The 26,106-nt window shown below is 41.4% G+C and overlaps 2 protein-coding genes across 10 annotated transcripts in view; one reads left to right on the forward strand and one right to left on the reverse strand.

Annotated features, from left to right (window-relative positions):
- Positions 1–766: 766 nt before the first annotated feature.
- Positions 767–25,482, reverse strand: EXOSC7 (exosome component 7). The gene is made up of 8 exons (XM_068935668.1): positions 25,275–25,482; positions 21,821–21,922; positions 21,008–21,102; positions 14,802–14,967; positions 10,290–10,360; positions 5,183–5,306; positions 4,061–4,216; positions 767–902 (listed from the first exon to the last, which is right to left on the reverse strand). The coding sequence occupies exons 1-8, from the start codon at positions 25,329–25,331 to the stop codon at positions 798–800; spliced, it is 876 nt and encodes a 291-aa protein (XP_068791769.1). The 5' UTR covers positions 25,332–25,482; the 3' UTR covers positions 767–797.
- Positions 25,398–26,106, forward strand: part of ZDHHC3 (zinc finger DHHC-type palmitoyltransferase 3) — a 37,672-nt gene continuing 36,963 nt past the window's right edge. For 2 of the 9 annotated variants that reach the window (XR_011139739.1, XM_009687811.2), the window contains exon 1: positions 25,439–25,881. The gene's annotated coding sequence lies outside the window, so the exon portion shown is untranslated. Of the gene's footprint in view, positions 25,882–26,106 lie in introns of all 9 variants that reach the window. The other 7 variants (XM_068935664.1, XM_068935667.1, XM_009687816.2 and 4 more) reach the window with 6 other exon arrangements.

Here is a 26,106-nt window from a genome sequence, read left to right on the forward strand (position 1 = left end):
CACCTGCATTCTCTCAGGTATCTCCTGTGTCATTACAGATTAGGATTTAGCAGGAGGCTGTAGCTCTGTGGCAGTGCTGTCCAGCACAGGATGTAAAAGATCATTACTAATAGCCACTATGCTTTTCCAGTTGAATTACCAAACCCTTCAGAATGAACTTATTTTCCCTTCTACCTTAGCCATGCCTCTCTTCTTGGCCATGGTGAGATTTCAGCTAGGTTACTATTGTACCCATTGGCAAAAGGGATAGATAGGGCTCTACTAGCAAAGAAATCTTGGTTTAAAATAGGAATTGGAAACTTGGGACCATGTTGTATTTATAGTGAAACCTAACCAAATTTTATTCAAAGAGAAATAAGATAATTTGAAGGAAGACTTCCACCAGACGCTATTTTCTTATCCCTGGTAGGAAGAATTATGTGGCCAGTGAACAAACAAATCCCGAGAGGCCCAAGATCTGGCTTGTGCTGCACTGAGGACACCCCCACGCATGCTCCAAAACACAGCAGCTGGTCTGGAATTTACACCAGCCACTCTTGAAAACAGACTCAAGCCTTTCCCAGGCAATTGTATCGATTGCTGGTATTGTGCTTCCTACATGCAGGCACTCATCCATGTGGAAAGCATCTCAAATTTGCTTATTCACATTTAAAATGTAGCTTTCCTTATGCTTAGTAACTTTTTAAAAGCCTCTTAGTTGGAAGGATACAGGTACTGGAATAAATAACCTTTTTCCATATACAAATGGACAAGATTGCACAATCAATTAAAAACACTTTTGAATATTTAATAAAAACTCATCCTAGAAATCCAACTTTTTGCCGTGTGGTCCCCAAACTCTCCTCTTCATCCAAAATCTTCTGTAGGGATGTGTGCAATGACTTGCCTACTCTCTTTCCCGTCTGCAATGCAAAAAAAAAAAAAAAAAAAAAAAAAAAGAAACAAATCTGAGACATATGCTTATTAACAGGAAGACAACTCAAATGGAACACTTCCTTTTGATAAATATTTTCCCCTTAATGATAAATACACACCAGCTGGTATAATTAAAAATATGCTTTTTAATTAAGAAAAATAATGGTAGAAGTCTCATCTTTATTTGATTAAGTTTTGGGAAAAAAGTGTGCATAAAAGCAGTGCTCCCATTCCTCAGAGAAGCATTCCATGATCATTAATACCAGATCCGTGCACCATTGGATTACCCAGGAGTACAAGTTAAATTCACATCAGACACAAGCACACACTCAAATTAGCCAGCACACACAACATGAAACGATATGCTAGCTGCCAGAGGACAAGAGATACCTGACCCAGCAAGAAAGCCTACTGATACCAACTTCAAACTTTTCTGAACATGCTCGAACTCTGCACCTTGTCATATTGCCAGAGGTTTTAGTCCAGTCTTAGAAGCCCAAAACGCACACCGGCTGCATCACCAAATCAGTCTCTGTGGGCCAGACTCTTCGTTATGATGAGCAATTCTGCACAGTCTGAGGGCCTTAAAGAAGGTAGCAGCATGTTTTCTTTACAGAAATAAACTCCCAGCAGTGGAAATCCACTAGGATTAGTTCTGACGACAGCCCCTACTCTTCCCACATGCACGATTGTGCTGCTGAAGCTGCAGGAAAGAGCAATGCAAGGGAATGCTGAAATAAAGATCTTAAAGCAATGGTGCCTTAGAACTCTCCTGCGGTTCCTCTGAATGACCTGAAGTACTGACTCTCTACAGAGAGGAACAGAGCCCACTTGTCCTTAAAAAACAAAGTCAGATTATATTCAATTCAGTTTATTAGCTCCTGATCTGTCCAATGAAGTCTACACCTGTCATACGGCTATAGGCCCACAAAAGCTGTCTGTCACTTTTTGATGACAATTCTCAACACTGTAGGTGCACAAACCTTAAAATAAGATACATTTCTAATCAAAAACTAGCTGACTGTCAATCCTAGACAGCATGAGTCATGCTGAGGAAGTGGGGGTGCACACAGGAACTGTTACAGCTCTGCAATGGGGCAAAGCTCACAAAAGCACTCTGGAGTCCAGAGGGGTGATGTACTTCGCTCATTCTTCTCCTCAAACGTATGACAATGTCACCCACACTCAGTCAAGGTGAGCGGGCTCTGCACAAAGCTTCAGAGTTTGACAAATTGCACAATACTCGTTACCATCTCTTACTCCTGCCTGCCTCCCTTACGAATGATACAGGCCAGTAAAATGCCCAGTTTTGGCAGCTTCCCAAAACCTTCCCATGAAGCTACTTTCTTAAGAGGCATGTCCTAGCTGGGATATCTATCCTCTCCCTGGCAGGCAAAGCTGAACGCTTTCTAACCTGCAGCCAAATCACTAGGGAATGGAGATGTCAAGCAAGGGCGATGCATCCCTTTCACTGGACATTCCCAGGTGTTGACTATGCTTCTTTTTCTTCTTGGTTCCCCAGTCAACGAGTCGAGTTTGAGGCAGGGTCTCCTGACTCCCACAAAACCTCTTTGCTTCTTCCATGCGATTTCCTCCTTTGCTCTTTCAGCAAACTACTTGCCACCCAGGAGAGAACGCATCTTCCAGAGCAGGTGAGAAACAGTACAACGCACTGGGTGATGTCCTTATTAGCTTTAACTCTTTGTATCAACAATTAGGGACAAATTCACTAAAGCTCTTAAGCACAGTAGGAAGGTTTGAAGGTTTCAGTGGTTACCTTGTACACACATCTCTGATGTGTGCTCAGATGAGCACTGTATAGTCTCAAGTGCACACTTTGGGGGTGGGCTCTACAAGTAGTTCCTGAATTCTGAAACTAAAGAAGTTTGTTTCATAGTTTGAGCTCAGTGTGGAGTGCGATGGCTGATCGAAGTAGAGGCTCTAATCAAAACTTTTCTTCACTTAGCTATCACATAATTTATATGGGAGCGAGCTTCCACCACGAACCTGTCTACCTGACTTAAGCACTCATCTCTTCACAGGAGACGTACACCCTAAACCTGAACTCCTCTCTGACACTTAGTTAGAATTAGACTCAAAAGCCATCAGGAAGACACAAATATCAGATGTCCATATCAAACAAGTTTGGTTTCTTTAGGAGATGCCAGACTGGAGATAAACTTCCTCTGCATCTACCCAGATGTTAAGTGGGGGTAAGCGACTTCTCTAGATGCAAATAAATAGCCCATTGGTAACATCAACATTAGCACTCTGGATTTACACCATGAAACAATTAAGTGCCTTATATACTCAACGTGTAATTTCATTTGAAACCAGTTGTTTTAAACTTGGCTTAAATTTCTTGGTTTAAACTTGGTTTCCAATTTCTGCATTCCTCACTAGAGCTATGCTGATATTAGTTTTGGAGCTCTAGGAAACAGACACAGTTTTAAGTATTTAATTTTCATTCTGATTCAAAGTTCAAAACTCTTTTCTGCCTGATGCTTAAGGCCAAGCCCAGGCATGAGAATTTACACTGGAATTCAGAGTTTTGAGAACAGCCTGAAGAAATGTTTAAAATTGTTCACATCCGCACGAGAATTCTAACAGCCAAATAACAGTATTTTCATGGGGTAGGAGCAAATCAAAAACCCAGTAAGGAAGCAAAGAAAAACAATAGTAAAATGAGAACAGTAAGCTTATCACAGGAAAAATGAGTTGTGCTACAACAGAATGCAACGTACTAGCACCCTGAAGTACCATCTCTAATTCTATAGGGACTTTTCCATGTTAGAGGTTTTGCTCTTCTCTTGCTTTCAGGGGAAAAAATGAGGGAGGAAACTTCCTCTAAAAAAATTCTTAAAAGTTTAACAACCGAAGCTTTATAGTTTTACAGCTGTGAGGTACTTGACCACAGTGAATGTAAATGGAGTATGATATATTTCAGGCATTTAAAAGTTTTAGGTAACTTCCTTTCCTATGAGATTCTGTTTTAAGGAACTGCCTGGGACCTTCAACAAGTCCCTTTGTGCACTAATGAAACGCCAGCAACTCTGCTCTTAAAGTCCTTATCGCAGCTTTTCCTAGAGTCAAGTTCTGACTCATTCGGTATCGTCCAAGATAGTAACTGTTCAGAACTCCTTACCTCCATCATTTCAAAGATGCTCTCTGGATCAAGACTACCTTTTCCAACTTTCTTCATACAAGTGAGATCACCTTTACTGGTCACAGAAATAAGCAGGCTGGCCAAAGAACAGGCTTCTTCCTGAAGGGTAGCATCCACCACGTGCCTATACCCGATCTGAAAGTTAGTGACAACATTGCATATTAGTCTGCAGTTGCCTAAGCTCTTTTTGAGAAGTTAAATTGTCAGCGGTAGCTCTGTTAGTTGATCTACAGCCTGCAACCTAATATCACGTGATCTTCGGTGCTGCTCAGAGACCAAGTCGACAGATAGCACAGCACTTAAAAGCAGCTTCTCACTCCAGACTGGGTGTATGTACATAACCGAAGTGAGATAAGCATGTCACTACTTCACACTATTTTCCTTTCCGGCTACCCTTTCATGAGATTCCGCGTTCCCCTTTCCTCAATCTGCAAACACGGACCTTCCTCCCCACGGGAAAAAACTATACGCCAGAAACTCGGGTGAGCCCCCACTTCAGTGACAGCCTTTCTACCATTTATGCAACTTGCTTCAAATACGTCAAACTTCCAAATGACCAAGAAAATCACTAACTGATACAACGCAAAACGCAGCATCCAGCAAAGTGACTGCTAGCTGTGTGCTATGTATGGAAACAAAAAAAAAAAAAAAAACCCACCCGTTTGAAAGGAAAAGACAGTGCTACACTCATGAAAACTGAGTTCTGTCCCCAGCAACAAATGCCCATTCCGTGACTCTAGACAGATTACTCAAGCTCTCTGTGCCTCACAACAACGCTTATTTGCAGTAATGTACTGAATTATCTGCTGCTCTGGATGTTGAGCAATGAGTGGATGAATACATAATGAACAATTCTTCTGTATGCAAAAAGAGATTTTAAGAATGCATGAAGTGGAAATCTGCAAGTCAGAATGGAAAAAACCCACATTCAGTAAAAGCTCCTTCTAATCAAAATAGCAGAAAGGATGAACAAATATATACATATTGGACACCTCTCATTTTTGGAATACAAGTTTTATCTCTAAAGAAGAATAAGCATCAGGTGGAGCTAATGGAGGCTGAAGTCTCTAGGTAGAAGGTCAAAAATTTTGTCTGGCTTACTTTGCTCAGCGTGACAATGCAGGGCACCTCATCCACGTTAAGTCGAATGCAATCATAAGGGTCATCAGAGAGCTCAATCTCTTTAGAGCCTTCTTCATCCTCCAAAACACGCACTTTTGGTATTCTATGGAAACAAAAATACATGCAAAAAATCGCTCTCAGAACAGATAATGAATACAGGCATCCTATAGTTTCAACTCCAAGAAGTGTCCTTTTCTCTAAATAAGGCTAAATGTTAGAAAAAATACCCTGGAATGTTATCAAAAGTATTAATATTTAACCCCCTGAGGCTAGGAAAAAACATCTCAAGTGGGAAGATATTCACAATGAGACCATCTATATGCATCATTCAAAGCATCAGAATTTGAACTGAATTCTATACTATGCCACAGGGAGCAAATAAACAGATTCAGTGTTATCTTTCGGAGCTTGCACATTGCAATTCTGAATATTTCTGCGTATGCTTGCCTGGCAAAACAGCAGAGAAATTACCAAAACTGAATCCTTTCATACTGTGGTTCCCAAACTTGCAGACAGCAGTGAAGTTGTCAGAATTACAGCAGTTAACGTTACTTGGCAAAGTCATGACACCATCAGCAAATAAAAGCAGTGAAGCTGTTCAGGAAGGATGACACTAACTACAGAGACTTAGGAAAAGCAGAGAGAAGACACTAGCAAAATCCTTTCTCCCTAGAGGTTGGGAAGATCAGCAGCATATTCGCATTCTTGAGATCACCAGAAGTCTCTACTGTTCTACAGCCAGACATACAAACGCAAGGACTGAGGATAAAAGCCCAGGTAAAAATCCAAGAAACTCTTTCTTGTCAATTAGCAAGAGATTTTGTCTCTCATAACAAGTTCCACAGGCTTCTTATCAGTGCCAACTATACTGCACGTTATAGCCATTGAATGGGAGTTGTACATGAGAATTTAATATAGCTTTCTTTGAAATATTTTTATTCATGATGCTAGCTATTTAACTGGAGATGGTATCTCAAGAACCAAGAACCTCAGCATCTTATAATCCCTCAATTTTTTTTTTTTTTTTTTTAAATGGTGACTTGCCTTCCCCACCCCAAGTTGTGACCTTGTCAGAGTTGCAGAGTAATCTGGGCGTCCACCAGGAAGAGTACTGACTGAGAGACTTTGCATTATTGGCCAACAAAAAAACTACACACAGAGCTCAAACTTCTCCCACTTTTACGCACTTGCACTTGAAAACATTAAACACTTCATGACATCCTTGGAAAGCTAACTTCAGTAACCACGTGGAACGTGACCGCAATCTGTTTCTATATTAGTACTTTTCAGTAGCGTTGTGTGTTATAACTAGACTCGGGAACCACATCTCTCTTAAGAGAGAGGAGAATACTGGGAGTGACTTAATGACCTTTTTCCTCACCAAAGCAAAGATTTTTGTTGTTCCCTGAAAAAGTATTTCAGTTATTCACAGCTAAGAGTCCTCGAGGCAAGCACTTCGCAACAGCTAACCTGGCTCAGTGAGAAGATACAAATTCTCTACGTAATATTGACTCAAATCAAGCTGTAAGTACAATCTTTCAGCAAGCAGAACACAACTGTATCATATACTTCAAGAAGTGAAACTCAAAATGCTTTGCAGAGCTATATAAGCACCCTAATTTTAAGCTAAAATATTCCATTAAAACTAATGGAAAAATAGCACAAGGTGACTAACCCTCAAGCTACATGAGACAATGGACAACACTGGACAACAGCCTACACAAGAAGAATATAAGCCAAAGCAGTGTTTAAACTAGGAGGAAGACCAAGAAACATAATCTGTTAGAAGCCAGAGCAACGTGTGCTCTGCAACAAGTAGTAGTGCGCTAAGTTGCCAGAATTAATACCCAAAATATCTCCGCACGGAGCTGTTTTAGCGAAGAACGGAAGAGACAGAGGTATGGATTAGTGCTACTGCACAGGGAGAAAAATAGCTGAGCAGATGCAAGTGTTGCAGTGGCATAGAAAGAGAGGGGTATATACACACACAAAAACAAAGGCTCCCACTGAGCCAAGATGACACTGTTTGTAGCATAAAGTGCACTTCCAGAAAATCTGAGAATTCTCTTCCCAGTTTGTAAAGATTTACCTTAAGAAGAAACTAGCTGTACATGTTTATTCTGCAACTTTTATTCTTCACTTTTGACTCCTGCAATGAATCAGTGTAGAAAATTTTTCAGCGGGTTTTAGTCATTTGCCAAATACTGCTCTTGGAAACCCAGAATTCACAACTGCAAAACCCGTTCTACCCCTGCAAGCATCAGCTCTGTCTCTCATCATGCCATCCAGCAAGAGCACCACATTTCAAGGCCATTGTGTTATAAACTAGATAGCTTTTGACATTTATCTACTTTCTGTTGCCTCAGTTGCAGTTAAGCACGTTCCACAAGAGTGACTTTAATGGTTAGTCCTGGCACTGTAGCTATTTGCACACTTACGCGATATCCACTTTGATCACAGATAAATGCAGCCTTAAGTACCTTGGAGACACATAGTTAAGAACAAAGCTTGGTATCTGCAACTTCCCAGATACAGTTTTGACGCAGTTTTTAGAGCATGTTAAACAATGAACAACTGTAAGGAGTAAATATTCCCCCTAAAACAACCGTATTTTGATTGTTCCATGTCTGAATGGGATACAATGAGTCAGGTCAGACACACAAAGGATTTAAATCCTGTAATTCCTACACAAAGTTCCTGAAGTTACTGTTGTGGATTTATTTAGCCCTAAGGAAGAATGTCTCCATAACTATTATAAAAGTGATAAGAGCTAGATTTTAAGGACAAAGTTGATGAAGCTGGGCTTTTCAAATGCCTGTTTGAATTCTGAAACTAAAAATTTACGACTTCAAAGAAAAATAAAACAACAAATTTCAGCAGCTTCAACTCCCTGCTCCTGGTTCTAAGGCTGCAGTCAAAGCTGAGAAAAAATGATCTGAAAACCCTTATAACAAAAACCCGGTTGTAAACAAATTACCAAAGGCAAGTAAAAGTCTGAAAGAGGGACACAGAGATCAAACTAAGTTCAAAACACTTAATCTGAAGTGATCCTCAAATTGATTATAAATCTTTAAAATGTAATTATTTTGAAAAGTCTTAACTGGACAATAATATTTTATGAAGAGTAGACAGCTACTCTAAACAACTCTGTATTAATCCAGAGAAAATTCAGCAGATACTAAGGGAAAGTGGGGTTAGTGGATAAGGACATGAGCTTTTTGCTTTGAAAGTCACTTTAAATTCTGAGCTCGTTAATTTTTCTTTTTGTTTTTGCTTTCTCCAAAGCAAAGTACTTCAGGATGAGCTATTCTCAGGGTTTTTGCAGGTCAAAACCAACAGGCTTAACATCATGTTAAATTGTACCGCATTTTGATTTGCTATCCTACTTTCACAAGACTGAGGACGTCTGCCCACAAATTGAAGATTATATGGAGGACAGTTTTCAGAAGAATCAAAATCCAAGCAGAACAATTAAAACCACCACTGTCTCCATGCTGTTTGTCTTCCAGCAGCAACATTTTCCAATTTTCATTTACTCTTTCATTTTTATTCAAAATTAGGATCCTGGTTAAAGTAAGAAAAGAGGTCCAATTACCTTGTAAATAAAGTATGTGTCTTGGATCTGCAAAACAACCCATGTGGGAACACCTGTTTTAACTATGACTTTTGCATCCTGGCAGCTTGCACACAAAGATGTAAGCATTTCTTCCCTCTTTAGCGTATTGTCAAATCTTTGGGAACTATTGCATGTGTGAGAATATTTAATGTTACAGAAAAAAAAATCCTGTTAAAAGGTACTGTTGAGAACTTGACTAACATGGGAATTTTCTCAGCAATATACACAAGTTTTAGTCTCAGAGGGATTCCCTCCTCATTTATTTAAATGTTTATAACCTGACATACTGCCTGTGTCTTCAAAAGTGTATTTTCCTCTTCCTTCTGGCATGCTGTTTCCCAGTTCCAGTGCTGTGCACTGATTCCCTGATGAGTAAGTCAGAACTATGCCAGTGACTTCAGCAGAGCTCTATTTACAGCTGCAGAACAATCTGAGATCCATTTTAGAACATTTGTGCTTGTAACAGTCTAATTTTTGCAGCTCTTCCAGCTATTTTTCCTACATTAGATTTTTCAAAGCCGTTCACTAGTTCCTTTCTCAAAGATGCTGCAAAACTCTGAACTTTTTCATCTATAATGAAGATAAAAACATCAGAAAAATAGTTCATTGAATGCTAGCCTTGAAACGCACACAGAGCACTTGCTTCAATGATTCCACCAGATTTTGTTCTTCCATTCTCTGAACCAAAAACACATGGACTTCAGTTAGTTTAAAGGCACATCACTTCCCCCTCCCCACAACCTCCCACCATCGTTTTTTTGCCCTTAGTTTTACAAAGAACGGTGGACTAACAGTTACAGAGAAAGAACATCGGAAGTGGGAAGTAAGGGCTAGTTATACATTGGTAGTTGTATTGACAGAGGGCTTCTGATTCAGGAGCATGACATAAAGAATTCGGCATTAAAAATGCTTGGCTCACAGAAAACAATACAAGAGAGACATGGAGCTACTGGAGGGAGTCCAACAAAGGGCTACAAAGATGATTAAGGGACCGGAGCATCTCTCCTCTGAAGAAAGGCTGCGAGAGTTGGGCCTGTTCAGCCTGCAGAAGAGAAGACTGAGAGGGGATCTGATCAATGTGTACAAGTATCTGAAGGGAGGGTGTCAAGAGGATGGAGCCAGATTCTCCTCAGTGGTGCCCAGCGACAGAACAAGAGGCAACGGGCACAGACTGAAACACAGGAAGGTCCATCTGGACATGAGGAAAAACTTCTTGACTGGGAGGGTGACAGAGCGCTGGACCTGGTTGCCCAGAGAGGTTGTGGAGTCTCCTTCCCTGGAGATATGCCAAAGCTATCTGTATACAATCCCAGTTAGTGTGCTCTAGGTGACCCTGCTTGAGCAGGGGGGTTGGACTAGATGATCTCCAGAGGTCTCTTCCAACCTCAACCATTCTGTGATTCTGTGAAAACACTGCTCTCATCTTCTCTATGCCACTTCCACCCAAATGAAACAAGATATGCGCTTTACCTTGTGTTAAAAAGGGCTGCTTTCACTGCGATAGAGATTGCATCAAAGAGGTTCCCACCACATTCCAGTAACTGGGGAGGAGAAAAAAAAATAATCTTTCGAAAAGAAGGTTAGAGCACTTAAATCAAATCTTTTATTTTACTTAATTTATTCCTTTTCAAGTAAGTTTAAGAACCAGAAAATGCATATAGCGATATTTTTTTAAAGTTGTCTTTAAAACCTATCTATGAAAATAAATGCCACACGTGTCAGTTTCAGCTAACTGCATTATACATGCAAAATAGAAGGGTGAAAGCACTTATTCATGATAAAACTTAACAGAGGCTGAAATGAAACTGCCAGTGTTCTCATTTTTCTTGTGCTGAGGCTCTGCGCTAGGCTATGACCAGAATCTTTTTTGATAATCTTGATATTAGTTTGTTAACTTCAAATCAAGAAAATCAGCTTTCTGTACTTTATTTCAAAGAGAAACCTTCTCAAACATCACCTGGACAAGCCCAACGAATACCTCTGTTCTCAAAGAAACAATTCAAATTCTCAACCGGTAAACAGCATGGAATTATTACATAAAGCGTTAAAGGAAGCTACTTATACAAGGTATGGTTTTGAAGGCACATCCACATTTATTCTCTATTCTTTTTTGGAAAAGGATTCATCAGCAAGTTTCTCTTGTAACTGAAAAAAGTCTAAGGAAATCTTATTTCGTAGTCCACTTGTGGTAGCAATGTCTTTTGGATCGAGCCTGAGGAGGGAGTCTAGCTTGTTCCTCGCTCCCACCTTAACATCAGGAGAAGAACAGAGAAAAAGGACTAGCACTGCATACCATATAGAGAGGCAGGACTCACATAACGATCAGTACCTTCTACAAGATGGATGACTCAGAAACGTATTTGGCCATAGTCAAGTGATAGTTGTCTGACAAGCCCCACTCTGAGCTGCCGGTACTGTTCAACGAACACGCACATCCCCAGCAAGCACTTGAACCTATTGCAGTAAAAATATATGGATGCTTCTCCGTTACATCTATCTACTCTACACGATGAGAGCAAAATACGTTTTGCAACACTGATTGCATTGATTCTTCTTCAAAATCTATTTAGGAAATGAGATAAACTGTCTTCCTGGAATATCTGATTTATGGTTTACTCGCAGTGGGGGAGTTTACTTTCACCAAGATGGACTGACTTGTGTAAGAAGTATGACAACAAGTTGGGATAGAAAGCTAAATACAAAGGTGATCAAATTATTCTGCAAACAGCTGCTGGATACAGAAAGGTTAACTTGTCCCTTTCAGTAGTTATTGGATTTTACTGGATAATGCAATAAACCCACAATATCTTTGTTATTAAAACACAATAATGGGATGTGCCTGTACTGTTGGGGTTATATGCAGGCTGCTATTCCAAAAGCTTATCTATATTGCAGTGGCGCCAACAGGCTAGGGAGCTATTGTATGAAGCATGGTACAACAATTCCTCCAAAAATAAATGAACAATCTCTTCTCAGCTGAAGCACACTGTACTTGGGGGTTCCCCTCCCCATTTTTTTAAAGGAATGAAGAAAGTCTACACAGCTATTTCAGCTGTGGGAATAAAGGCAGTCTTTTTTAAAGACTCATTTTTAATCTACAGATATAAAAAATATTGGAGGTAAAGAAAATAACATTCTAGACATCTTGTTTAATAAAGTTTTTCCTCAAAAAAGAGGGCTTTCTCTGAGATTTTTTTCAAACTGGGGGGAACAGAAAAGATTCAGAAACCCTCTGCGGGATGCTCAGCAGGGAACTGCTAAAATTTCAGCAGAACCTGACAGATCCTCCTCACACAAACAGGGTGCTGTAAGGGGGTGGAGGAACGAAAAGAGACTGCACAACTTTTATTCTCCTTGCTCAACATGGCAGGCTGCTGGGGCAATTTATGTGAACAAGGCTATGCTTCTGTCAAACACATGATGAAAAAAACTCCCAAAAGCTATTTATGAAATCAGTAACTATAAAAGGGGGGGGGGGAAGAGTGAAGAAGGAGACAGTGGATGATAACAGACTATAGTTTTGCAGTATGAGATACTCCACGTTCATGAGCTACTCTTATGAGAGTGACCCCTCTTCTATTATTTAAAAAAAAAGTATTTTGAAAGCACAAGGTACTTTGCAGAATACTAGCCTAGAGCCCAAGAACCCATGCATTTATGCACAGTTGAAGTCATCTTCTTTCCATTCTGAGTAGTTCCAGTATGACTATACACAATTAAGACCTTTCAATTACACTAACCACTAAAAGAGTATTTGAGAAATGTTTTTAATTTATAAGCTGTCTGACTGCTTAGAATATATTATTTTTTCTTTTGAGGTTGCAGATCTTAAGTTTTGTTTACACACAGGAGCTGAATATGGATACTTCTGTGAAACTGCATGGTTAAAATACATAGCAATGGAATACATCCAGGTTCACAGCACTCTTTCGGGCTCTTTGTCTTTCAGAATAAGAGATTTGAAAACAATTATCTTTCTATCCGAATACAAGATACCAGTATTTTCAGCCTTAGGACAGAGATTTAAGGCCTAATTTTCCTTTCAACTTGACTATGCACACAAGCACTCATGTGAGGTATCTCCAGGAATTTTGAAGGAAAACCTCATCCAAAGGACTCCCATTAAGCTTCACTGTAACCTTTAGAACCTTCCTCCCTCAAAAGATGGAGGAGGTCGTTTAAAATATATATATTTTTTTATTAGCACAAGTGTCATACTTCCACCATGTGCTATTAAAATAGAGCAAGTATTTAGGAAGAGCAGATTCAGGAAAACCTGCAGGTATCAAGAATCTATACCATCTATAGCATAAACATCCTGTATCTTGTGTATATGTAATGTGTCTTCAATCTAGGAAAGCACACAGTACAAATATCTTAAAACATGAAAATAAAGACCTAGGGAAAAAGAAAAGATAAAAAAAAAAACAAACAGTAAGAGACAGATACCAAGTGTCTCGTTCTAACTACACCAGCAGCTCCTCAACGGCTCATGTGCAAAATCATTGCAAAACGTTACATTAAAAAGACTCACCAAGTTTAGAGTCTTAGTTATAAACCTACAATAGATTTTTCACTGGTACTGTAAATAAAGCTATATGTAAATCAAGACCAAAGGTATTTCATGCATGTTCATAATTCTGATACAGCTAGCAACGTAAAAAGACCAAGGCTGCTCCTCTGTATCTGTGGATACCAACACGTTGTCCAAGAAGAATCCAAGAGCTCCAAATTAGCGGTACTCTGTCATGCAAAAGTTATATACAACTACGTCTACAGTCAATTTTATGAAATTGTTTGTTTACACTGCGGAAGCAGTACACTGCCTAAATAAGCACAGCACTTAATATTCTGTACCTCTGCTCACAATTACCTAGTAACTAAAGGTCCCAATGCAATTTCTCAGAACTAGCACTTCATTCCCTATTAAACTATGCCAGGCTCCAGTAAGCTGGTCGCTAGAACTGTTAAAGCACTCAGCAGTAGTATATATTTGATCATTCTGTATGCAGACTATGTCACAGTATGTGCCAGTCTACTATTAGGCTAACGCTACTGCTTTTTAAAAAAAAACCTAATGGACTCATATTTTCAAATTTATTTAGGCCTCAGTCCGAATGTTCTTGTTTTAACAAATCCTGTATTTAATGTTTTTGGCAATGCAGCTTAACATTTTACAAATCACTTCAGGAGACATTACTTGATTCTACTGAGTAAGATCCCTCAACATATTTTCATTTACACGTTTGACAAGTGGGGAGTCAGCTTTGGACCAGTAAAAGCTGGAAAGAAAGCTCAGGAGAGCCTGACTCCCAAACTTCTGTTTTAAATTCCTGTGCCAGAAAGCTTTAAAATCAGCACTGCTTGGAAACTGAGCTGCTGCATACCCAAAGTCTGCACGCATGAAATTTACTTTCCATTTTTTAACAGGAATAAACATTCAGTTTCTCTTGTACATTCAATACTTGCAGGTAACTTCCATCAAAAAGTGCGTAAGCCAAATAAACTTCTTGTCAGAAAAGTTTATGTTTTATTTCATTGAGTTAGTGCTGATAACAGTGCCAAGAGGTAGACCTGATGGACAGTTATGTTACTCTAATACATATACATGTTCACTTACATGCAACAGAATGAGATAGTCACTCATGGCATCTATCTAGCTTGGAACAGTTTAGCCTTCTTCAGTGGTAATTTCTTCATCAGTCTAAATTCACCAATTTTGATCTGAGGTAGATCTGGAATATTCAGCGTTTTAATCAGCTCTGCAGCAGAGCAGCGACCTCCAGCAGAAGAGCAAAAGAACAAGCTGGAAGCAGCAACTAACTGTATTAGGCAAATTCACAAGAGGATGGCTGTGCTGTGAAGTATTACGTTGCGTTACATGAGAAGCACTTTTAATATGAAAATACACATGGTTGTGCGAAGTCAGTCAGTCCCTTGAAGACTTCCTTAAGTCTCATTAGTTTTTATTTCCTTACTTACCAAAACATCAACATAGAGAATCCAGCAGTGCTCTCGGGGATTAATACAAAGTGATTTCAAGTCTACACAGCTCTCACTGCTAAATATTCTGTAGAGCGTATTTGCTATCTCTGTGCCAAGCTCTTCTCCTCCCCGGCCTTCAAATTCAGGAGTAGCATTTGCAGAACTAGATAAAGAAAAAAAATACTCTCACTTCTGAAGCAGCCGCTATCCAAAGAACATTTTATATATATTAAGAATATCCAAGAATTCATACAAGCATAAGCACACCACCTGTGAAGAAGTTATTCTACCTAACAAAAATCATAATGCATATAATTAGTATCAAAGCTGGTAACAGACCATAGGTATATTAAATTCCACTACTATCTTTAGTAGTATTTCCCAAGTTAAAATTCACTGAGTATTGTCTCAGGGATTATTTTTTTTAGCACTATCATCTTCAACAACCACCTCAACACTTCCCCCTCATATATACAAAACAAAAAAAACACACACACCAAGAGAAAACTGCTCTAAGTTCAGAACAACTAACACGGCAGCCTGTTAAAGGTGAATGCTAATAAGATAAGAGAGTGGGTAAGAAGAGGAAGATGCGACAATACGACATGGAGAAAATTTTTTTTTTTTTTTAAAGTGACATGACTGCCTGACCTTAATTGGTAATTTTTTTTTAGTGAGTGTATTCTCTGCTCTCAAGCCGCTTACTGACAGCATCTCATTATCTTCAGCAACTGCAGTTTATGGAGAGCACCAATTAAAGGACATCTTTTTTCCCAAAAGGGATCCGACAAAAGCATGCAGCCTTCACTTCCCCGATTCCAACATAGCAAACTTTGCTTACGAGCAGCCATGCAAGAAAACCCTTGGGTGCCAGGGCCCTGTACACAGCTAAGAACAAAATTCTATCAACAAAAGACAACAGGCTTATTAAAAAAAAAAAAAAAACCCTCCAAATCCCAGTGAAGTAAAACTGAAATGCCCAGAGAAAAACACACCAAAATAACAAATAAATATTCTGAACCTCTGTGGTTTACAGAGGGGGCAAGAGCATTCTCAAGCTGTGGATCTTTGGAAGAGGTCCTGCAGCTCTTGTTATCAAATAAACTAGTCTGACCTCTCCAAACTTACTTTCCGACTATAGGATGGCGGAAAGCAGATGGTTCCTGAGAAGTAGGCTGATGTGTTTCTAATAGGAAAACGTTGAATTCCACTGGCTGGGCACCACACAGTGCCAATTTCTCATGCATATTTTGTCCCCTGCTCTTCCAACAAGAGCTCCACGGGAATGCAAACATACAGCAGGGAACAAACTGTGGGAATATAGCCCTTCACCTAAAACAAATAAGCAAACATCCCTCATAATACCAAAGATCCACATTAGCTATGTATGCCTTATACCAGTCAAATGAGTCGTATTAACCACACCGCAGAGTCTGTACGGGAAATTCTTATATCAGTAGTTCTCCCAAGGTATTCCTTGGCAGAATTGATGAAGATTCAGGATGCCAGAAAGATTTCCTGGATTTTCTAAGAATTAGTTTGCCCCTTCTATAAACAGATTGCACTAAATATGATGGGGGGAGAGAACCAAACAAAGACCAGTCAAGCACTGATCTATGCTTTCAAATTGTATTTGCCATCTGAGAGATAACTACAAGCGTGACACTAATAACAATATTTGGCAGTTGTGCAAGGTTAGATTCCAATCCTATAAGATAAGTTTTATTTAGATATGATCCTAATAATTCTAGCAACACGGCTGAGTTAGGCCTTTAGATTACATTAAACGAGCACTTGTCCGTGGAAGCAGTTTGCATGCAAGTCAGCAAGACTATTCTGTTTAAACTGTTTTGTTTGAAGTATTGGTTATGCAAGCGTTATGCTTCCAAACAATTATTTAAGTTAAGAAGAATTATACAAACCTCAGTCTACACCACATTATTATCAAATGCTGTTGTTTTTGATACATATAGCCAGTTTCTTTGGCAGCAAGTAAGGAAGAAAGAATAAGACTTGCTCAGGACACCAGTGCAAGTTTTACTGCATCTTAATTCCATTACTGTTTTAATGTATCTGGTTCCTTTCAAAGAGAAATAAAAAAATAACGTTGGCAGGGTAGTATTATAACAACTACGTGGTAAATACTGCCACCCTATGCTCACAGAATATTACAGTGATTGATACTGGGTAAATTTTGAAAAAAGGGTTATCTAGCACACTAATAGAAGAAAATGCCAGAAAGCTTGCTTTCTGCAACACAGAAAGAACCTAGTAGTGTCAAGTGGAGGACAAGATTTCTATTCTCAAACAGAACATAATTCTAAAAGACTTTCAAACAGTTTTCAATGTCCCATCACCTAACAATCTAAGCTCCTGCTAAAGAAGAAGGATGCTTCTACCACAGAAGATCTCTCCTTTCAAAACCCTTGCTGTTATCAGGTCATATGTTTCTTTCAAAGTAGCTCAGTACTTTCCATCTGTTGCTCCAGCCATTGTCATATCATCACCTATGAGGTAAATAATCATAACCGAGAGAAAACATTAAATAGAAGAGTCTCTGAGGCCAATCTACTTCGAGATTACAGAAAGCTGTGATACCTAGGGCTTGTTGCCAGGGCTTTGCTACCCAAAGGATATTCTTCACATAAAGCTGTACTTACTTCAGGTAACCAATACTAGGTTTCTTTTCTCATACCCAAAGAAAGATACAATCATTTACAACAAGACGACAATTGCATCATTTTAGGATCAACAGTAAGTTAGCCACCTCACTAATAATCTACCCTTGCAGAAAGCAGCCAGAATGTACCACACTTACGACATACTGAGATTGCCAGGGCAGACATATAGGCTCACTTCATCCAGGCTACAGAGAGAAGCAAAAAGGAAGAGGGCACACAGACCCCTCAGAGATGGATAAACCCGAATTCAGGTCCAGATGATGTCTGCTTGTGTTAGCACGACTGATATTCAAGTTCTAAAAACTCTGCTCCACAAAGAATCGGGCTAACATGGGTTTGGACTCAGTCTAGTCAAACCAGTAACTCCACCAACATGGATTTCCTGACTCAGGTCTCTGACCAGGCTACCTGTCACCACACTTCACATCAGATGCAAACATCTGCTTATAGAGTTTTAAACAGTTTTACTCAAAAGCAACCAAGCATCAGACGGTGTTTCTCTCTCTGCAAACTGAGCCAAATCCGATCCAAGTACCAACTGTCTTTAATGGAAGAAGTACATTAAAAACTATAAAAGACATTTGATTCCTTCAACACTCATTAGTCTGCCTGCTGCCTTTGTAAGAGACAGTTCCCACCATATCAGGTTGCAGACTGAAGGCAGGGGGAAGGTTTCTTTACTACAGCCACCATTCAAGTGACATATCCTTAGGCAGCTGCACTGAAACTTGTTTGAAGTCATTCCTTTCCCACAAAGCCCCCAAAAAAACAGTATTTGAGGATGTGATTATCTAAGAGCATTCTCATGCGGTGGTTCTGCAATACTGTGATCGCTTACAATCTGGAGAACTATTTGCCATCTATAATATTTAAGATCATATCTGATCCAGTGTTCTGTGCATGCACCAGTGGAACAGGCCCACTGTCCCAGCAGGAACAAAAGCACATCTGGCCTTCAAAGTGGAGAAGCAGATGGTCAGACTTGGACAAATATATTTCTTGCTTCCCTCACTCCAAAAATCAATATCCCTGGCATTCAAGGAATTTAGAGTCATCTTTCTTGTTTTGTTGTTGTTCTTCTTTAAGGCTGTTTCTTATACTCTGAAAGTTATAAATCTTTGCCTCAGTTAAAAAATTAACGAGTCAGTATTTGAACAACCCCAAAATACAAACACGAGAAAAAAAGACACAGCAGCATTCCAACACCAGTGACAAAGATGATCGTCTTCCCCGTGTTGATGGAGAGTACGGACATTGCATAGGACGTGGATTTTTTTTTAAATAATTAATTTCTAGTATCACCAGCTAGTTCTCCAAAAGTCATCTCTTCCAAAGACTAGCAATTAAGTCTGTCTTGAAAGGGGTCTAAATGCACTTCTCAGATTTCAAGAGACAAAATAAGGTCTCAGAGCACAATGATGAGAAATAGAATTTTGGGGTAGAGAATTATACATTGATCCAGCAAGTAATGATTTTTGAAGAGTACAAGAGGCCAACAAAGTTTCAGGAAGTAAGCGTTTTAAGACAGCACACACTGCAATGTGGATTTTCATTATTAGTTTGAACAATATAAAAGCTAAGTACAGCGTACAGGAACTCCAAAAACAGATGTAGTATACCAACTTATGCTCAGTTACTACCACCCAGTGGCAGCCTGGAAAAGCATCAGCAGTCACAGTATTGGCAGCATCTCATTTGCTTTTACAGAAAGCAAGCAATTCTGACAAGGCAATGTCACATTTCACCTACAGGATCTTTCTGGAAGCTAGAAATGACCTTTCCCTGGTGGCACAAGCATTATATATGGGTAACCACTCCTCCCAAACTTAGGCTTTGCTCTGCGTTGTTACAGAAAGTGAGGACTGCTTTACACATTTATAGACCTGACAAGACCCATGGTGCACAATATTCCTGCACATCTCCCTTACCACCATCTTAGGAAGCAGAGACTACCAATCACAAAATGCAACCTAACACTAACGAGTTAAAGTTTTTCTAATATTCATTTGTATATGAAATTGGCATCACAGAAATGACATAACGCCACAAACCAGTTGTTTGAGCGTCCCTGCTGACCAATAACAGTACTACTTGCATGCCAAACCGAGAGAGATTATTGCCGGCACCTAGCTCAAACAAGCACTGCTGAGTAACAGAATGATACTAACACAAGGTAGAGGAGCAGTGCTAAAACTTTCCGCCTTGGACTTTCTTCACATAGAATCCATCATGACCAAGAAAGTACTATATAGAATGTTCCATAAACAAGTTTTCTAATGCACAGTCAAACTGAGCTCCCCTCTAACAACAGCGCCACATTTGAGAAGAGTATCTTGTCCAATGTTTCTCTAACAGTAGTCATAGACAAAGTATTAATTCACAGGTAACTTCTTACCTCCATGAACCACAAGGTTCCACAGTTAGTCAGCATCTTGCAATGCACAGAGGCACTCTTTGATCGGTTTGCATAATGATAGAGACATACAAACATTAAGATAGATGTAGTCACCTAGATCAGGAATACTACCAGATATTTGCTAACTTAGTAGCTCTTACACCTGAGGTTTACTATCTGTATATTGGTCTAATGTCAGAGTTAAAAAGTTTTTTTTTTTTTTTTTAAAATCACACGCAGAACAGCTAACATGTCAGCACTAAGACTTTCATACGCAGGTTCCCAAAGCACATTACTTCACAAAGGAGAGCTTTAGGAAGTCTGCAAGAGCTGGATGCTGTGGTTTCAGGCAGGAAACCGTCTGTAATCACATTAAGGCGTTACCATGCTATCTCAAAGCAACTTGAAAACAGATGTTTTCAGTTTTCCTCTAACTTCCTTCATAATTCAAGCACTATAAAGACTAAGGATAACCAGCAGTCCATTTACAGCACAAAGCCATGAGCAGGATTAAAAACACATTTGTTTTTAGTTCATGAAACTGATTCACTGAGAAACGTGATCACTAAATTAGTTTTCTAATTAACTTTTGCATCTGAAATATATAGCAAGGATTAAACTGTTACTATATGCCCAACAAAATGCAATTCTAACTATTTTTACATTGCTTTCAGAGCAAAAGCAAGCAAAATCCTTTATACAGTTTTAAGTACAATCTGTATTGAAGTACATTCCATATCTGGAATACTTCATTTTTGAAAAATATTTTCTCTACTCTATCATCGCAATAGAGACTACTAGCATTATAATCATCAAGTCAAGTTAAATAGATCTGTAACTGAGTCATTAATCTTTTCCAGCTGTAGCGATGCTACACGATTCATGGTGGTTTTATTTAACCTCGTATCATCCTTTAATTCCTACTGTTTTGCTCACTTTTTGCAGAAGTTGAAGTAATTTTCTGATCACTTTCCACTAATAAGAGCAGTAAAATAACACATTTCTATTACTCAGATCCTTACAGCAGGCTGGTGGAATTGAAATGCAAACTTGAGAAGAATGGTAAGGTCTGATCAGCCACTTTTTCCAAATATTAGATATATTTCCTTCTCTTTTAGCATACTAACCAGTCAACAAAGAATTCCAGGTAGCCTTCATCTGGTTTCTCCAACTTTGGTGTTCCCATTTCAGCTTTTACACCTACCAAAATATCAGTGTGTCCCTGTTAAAACAAAAACACAACATACAACCGAAAATATAGTCCAAATTGCAAAAGATGCTAAAGAAGTAATTACAAAATTACTTCTTTAATTTGGACATCTAGAGCCAGCTCACAATTTTACCTTCCAGTTATCTGTGCTGATCATTCTATCACAGCAAACTTAAAGTTACATTAGTTCTTACAATAAACACTTTAAGAGAACAATGTTAAGCCTGAGTAAGTTTCTTCGAATATTTTTTATTATACATATAAGCTTCTTTATGTTAAGACGACGCTCTGAATATCCGCAATCTTTTATTATTCCGGTTCTGGGCATAGTTACATCTGCAGAACCATTGTAACATTGCAAAGGATATTTTCTTCCAAGTCAAAACATGCTGGAAGTAGCCTTGCTTCACTCTAAAAGAAGAGAATTATTTTTCTAGTGATTAGGCACAACAGTGATTTCATTTCTTCCAAGATTAAATTGTAGATTATTTCACATGGAAGGCTTTCCTGATGTACTTTACAAAAAGTTAGTTCAAGTCAATGAAGCAGTCCGAATTAATAAATTACATATCCCTTCAATATTACCTTAACGGTCCATAGTTTCAGATAGTGGTGGGTGGGTGCACACTCCTCCCCCTCCCCCAATAGCTTCAGCTTAATTTAAAACCACAATCACATAACCCAGAAGTCTTCATTGGCAACATGCAGGATCCCTAATGTATTTACGTACCAGCTTCACTCTTGCAGATCCACTTGTGTTTGATACAACATCTGTTTCTACTTCAGCGCACCTGTAGTCTTCACAGCCACGACCATCTACACGAAGGTCCTCCTAATAATGACAATCAATGTGTTTCAGTTAAAAGGAATTCATAATCAAGCAAAAGTAAAAACTAAAATCTGTGATTTTGAAGTTTCCTTTTCCTGTCAAACACAGTAGTAAACATGAAGGTGAAAGCAACAGTTCCCAGCTTGCTCACCAACTTCCAGTGAAAACTACAGAGCAGAATCTATTGTACTTTTCCATTCACCTCATTTGCCTACAACTTACATCAAGCTCTTTGTAGGCAGAACTGAAATCCAGCTCTAAATCCCTTCAGTTTCAACAGAAGGCTTCAGACTACAAAAATACACAGGTTCTGGCTTTAAAAGTTATTTTACCCAACACAACACAGCTCTTTCTTGGGACACCCCAAGTCCTCTTTATATACATATATATATAATTAGGACCAAGTGAACAAAAAGCCCCATCAGCCTTCAAAGTACTTTTGTTCATTCATGTTTTGAAAACATACAGATAATTTGCACCCTCAGAAAAGCTACGGTTCATCCCCATGAAAATACAGTTTTCTCTGCAATAACATACAGTTTCTGCACTTTGTAGAAGGTATAATCCTTTTTCTCTTGGCACTTCTCCCCACGTGTCTTTCACTCTTCCTCCCTGCTCCACGCACTACTCTCCAGCTTAGTAACAGGCTAAAGCGCTATACGACTGCAAAAACTTGGGAAAGAGCAAGGGAAGAGGGGGGAGAGGACGAGAAAAAAAGTACAGAACCACAGAATCACAGAATGGTTGAGGTTGGAAGGAACTTCTGGAGATCATCTAGTCCAACCCCCCTGCTCAAGCAGGGTCCTCTAGAGCACATTGCCCAGGATTGTGTCCAGGCGGGTTTTGAATATCTCCAGGGAAGGAGACTCCACAGCCTCTCTGGGCAACCAGGTCCAGCGCTCTGTCACCCTCCCAGTCAAGAAGTTTTTCCTCATGTCCAGATGGACCTTCCTGTGTTTCAGTCTGTGCCCGTTGCCTCTTGTCCTATCGCTGGGCACCACGGAGAAGAGACTGGCCCCATCCTCTTGACACTCTCCCTTCAGATACTTGTACACATTGATCAGATCACCTCTCAGTCTTCTCTTCTCCAGGCTGAACAGGCCCAGCTCTCTCAGCCTTTCTTCAGAGGAGAGATGCCCCAGACCCCTCATCATCTTTGTAGCCCTTTGTTGGACTCCCTCCAGTAGCTCCATGTCTCTCTTGTACTGAGCAGCCCAGAACTGGACACAGTTCTCCAGGTGGGGCCTCCCCAGGGCTGAGGAGAGGGGCAGGATCACCTCCCTCGACCTGCTGGCAACGCTCTGCCTAATGCACCCCAGCATACCGTTGGCCTTCTTGGCCACAAGGGCACACTGCTGGCTCATGGTCAACTTGTTGTCCACCAGGACCCCCAGGTCCTTCTCGGCAGAGCTACTTTCCAGCAGGGTCAGCCCCCAGCCTGTCCTGGTGCATGGGGTTATTCCTCCCCAGGTGCAGGACCTTGCACTTGCCTTTGTTGAACTTCATGAGGTTCCTCTCTGCCCACCTCTCCAGCCTGTCCAGGTCCCTCTGAATGGCAACACAGCCCTCTGGTGTGTTAGCCTCTCCTCCCAGTTTAGTATCATCAGCAAACTTGCTGAGGGTGCACTCTGTCCCTTCCTCCAGGTCATTGAGGAATACATTGAACAAGACTGGACCCAGGACTGACCCCTGGGGGACACCACTAGCCACAGGCCTCCAACTTGACTCTGCGCCATTCACCACAACCCTCTGAGCTCGGCCATCCAGCCAGTTCTCAATCCACCTCACTGTCCACTCATCTCGCCCACACTTCCTGAGCTTACCTAGGAGGATGTGATGGGAGACAGTGTCAAAAGCCTTGCTCAAGTCCAGGGAGACAACATCCACTGCTCTGCCCTCATCTACCCAGCCAGTCATTCCGTCATAGAAGGCTATCAGATTGGTCAAGCATGATTTCCCTTGGGTGAATCCATGCTGACTACCCCTGATCACCTTCCTGTCCTCCACATGCTTAGTGAGGACCTCCAGGATGAGCTGTTCCATCACCTTTCCAGGGATGGAGGTGAGGCTGACTCATCTGTAGTTCCCTGGGTCCTCCTTCTTGCCCTTTTTGAAGACTGGCGTGACATTGGCTTTCTTCCAGTCCTCAGGCACCTCTCCTGATCTCCAGGACCTTTCCAAGAGGATGGAGAGTGGCCTAGCGATAACATCCGCCAGCTCCCTCAGCACTCGTGGACGTATCCCATCGGGATCCATGGATTTATGGATGTCAAGTTTGGACAAAAGATCTCTAACCCGATTCTCCTCAACCAAGGGAGAGTCTTCCTTTCTCCAGCCTTCCTCTCTTGTCCCCAGGGTCTGGAATTCCCGAGGACTGGCCTTAGCAGTGAAGACTGAAGCAAAGAAGGCATTCAGCAACTCTGCCTTCTCTGTATCCTTCGTCACCAGGGCACCCGCCCCATTCAGCAGCGGGCCCATGTTTTCCCTAGTCTTCCTTTTGCTATTGATGTATTTGAAGAAGCCCTTCTTGTTGTCCTTGACATCCCTTGCCAGATTTAATTCCAACTGGGCCTTAGCCTTCCTTGTCGCATCCCTGCACACTCTGACAACGTCCCTGTATTCCTCCCAAGTGGCCTGTCCCCTTTTCCACATTCTGTACACTTCCTTCTTCTTTTTGAGTTTTGCCAGACAACCATGTCCTGCTGCCAATCTTCTCCCTGCTCTGATGGTCTGCTCTCCGTATGTTTAGTGACAGCTCTGGTAGAGTGACACAAATGGGTGATTATCCCAGAGCTTTCTCTCCTAGACCCAAGATAATGGAAAGCTTCCCCCCACCCACAAAATCTACACTGTAACTCATTTCCCCACAAATGATTAGTGAGCTACAGGGCTGAAAACATTGTTGATATCACAGAAGTAAACAATAAAGAGCCTGAAACATCAGATTATACTAGTGAGGCTTTCATGCATAATAAGCATTCCCCAGCTTGCATTCCACAGTGAGCACACCTGTCAGGATGATTACTGCAGTACACTCTGCTGAAAATTTGTATTTTCAGTAACACCTGCACAGTTTCCTTAAGCAGACTATCACACATAAGTCATAACAATAAAAAGCCCCTCGACAACGTAGCCCCATCTCTACCCAGGCTTTCTTTCCCAGCATAAACAAACCACCCCCCGGAGAAAAAGGGAAGGGAGAAACAAGGCAGGACACCTACAGCCTGCCGCTGTCCCGGAGCGCCCCGCACGCCCGCTCACGCAGACCAGGCCTGGAGTGGGGGGGGACGGACGGTCCTGCCCTCGCCCCTCACCGGGCAGCGCTACCACCGGCCACCCTCCCCGCCGCCGCTACCTGAACGCCGTGCACGATGTACAGCTTCTCCGCCTCGCTCAGCACCACCGACGCCATCGCTCCCGCCGCCGCGGACGCCGCGCGCTTCCGCTTCCGCCGCGGCCGTTGCGGGCGGAAGCGAGGGAGCGCGCGCGCCGCTCCGCTCCGCTCCCACGTGACGCCGGGGAGCGCGGCCGCCGTCGGAGCGGGGAGGCGGGCGCCGCGCCTGCGCACTGCCTTCGGCGCGCGCCCCGGCCGTTGGGGCGGCTGGGCCGCCGTCGTGGCCCCGTGGCAGGCCGTGCGCGCCCCTGATGGCGGGGACTTTGCGCCGCCCCGCCTGCCTCCCCCTCGCCCCGCTTGCCTGCAGGCAAGGTCGGGAGCGCAGTCGTTATTTTTTCCTCGGAAGCTTTTCCTGGGGGACAGGCGATGGGGGGCGTTTCTCCCGGCTTTAGGCGCCTGTCTCGTTGGGGTGCAGTGAGCTCCAGCCCCACCTGGGCAGTCGCGGGCACTGCTCTGGACACGGTGCCTGCTGAGCAGCCAGTGCGCCGGAAAATTTCCCGTCCGAGAAGCTCAAATTCGTCATAGGCCAAGGGGGTTGTTCATCGTTCTCTGCCTGCCCTTTGCCAAGGTAAAAGTTACTCATAGAAGCTGTGAAAATACACGAGCGTTTGGGAAGGGCCTGCACAGTGATAAGTACCCTAAGAAGAATGAGAAAATAAACAGGTTTTTTTACCTCGGAGAAGGGTCTGCGTGAGCTGCAGCATGCTGGGCAGGTTGGTGCAGGAGCGGGGAAAAAACAAGGCGTTCTCATTAGGAGAGTGCTCTTGGTTCTGTGCCATATATCCCTGGGAAA

This window comes from Struthio camelus, chromosome 2 (assembly GCF_040807025.1).
Source record: "Struthio camelus isolate bStrCam1 chromosome 2, bStrCam1.hap1, whole genome shotgun sequence".
NCBI classification, from domain to species: domain Eukaryota; kingdom Metazoa; phylum Chordata; class Aves; order Struthioniformes; family Struthionidae; genus Struthio; species Struthio camelus.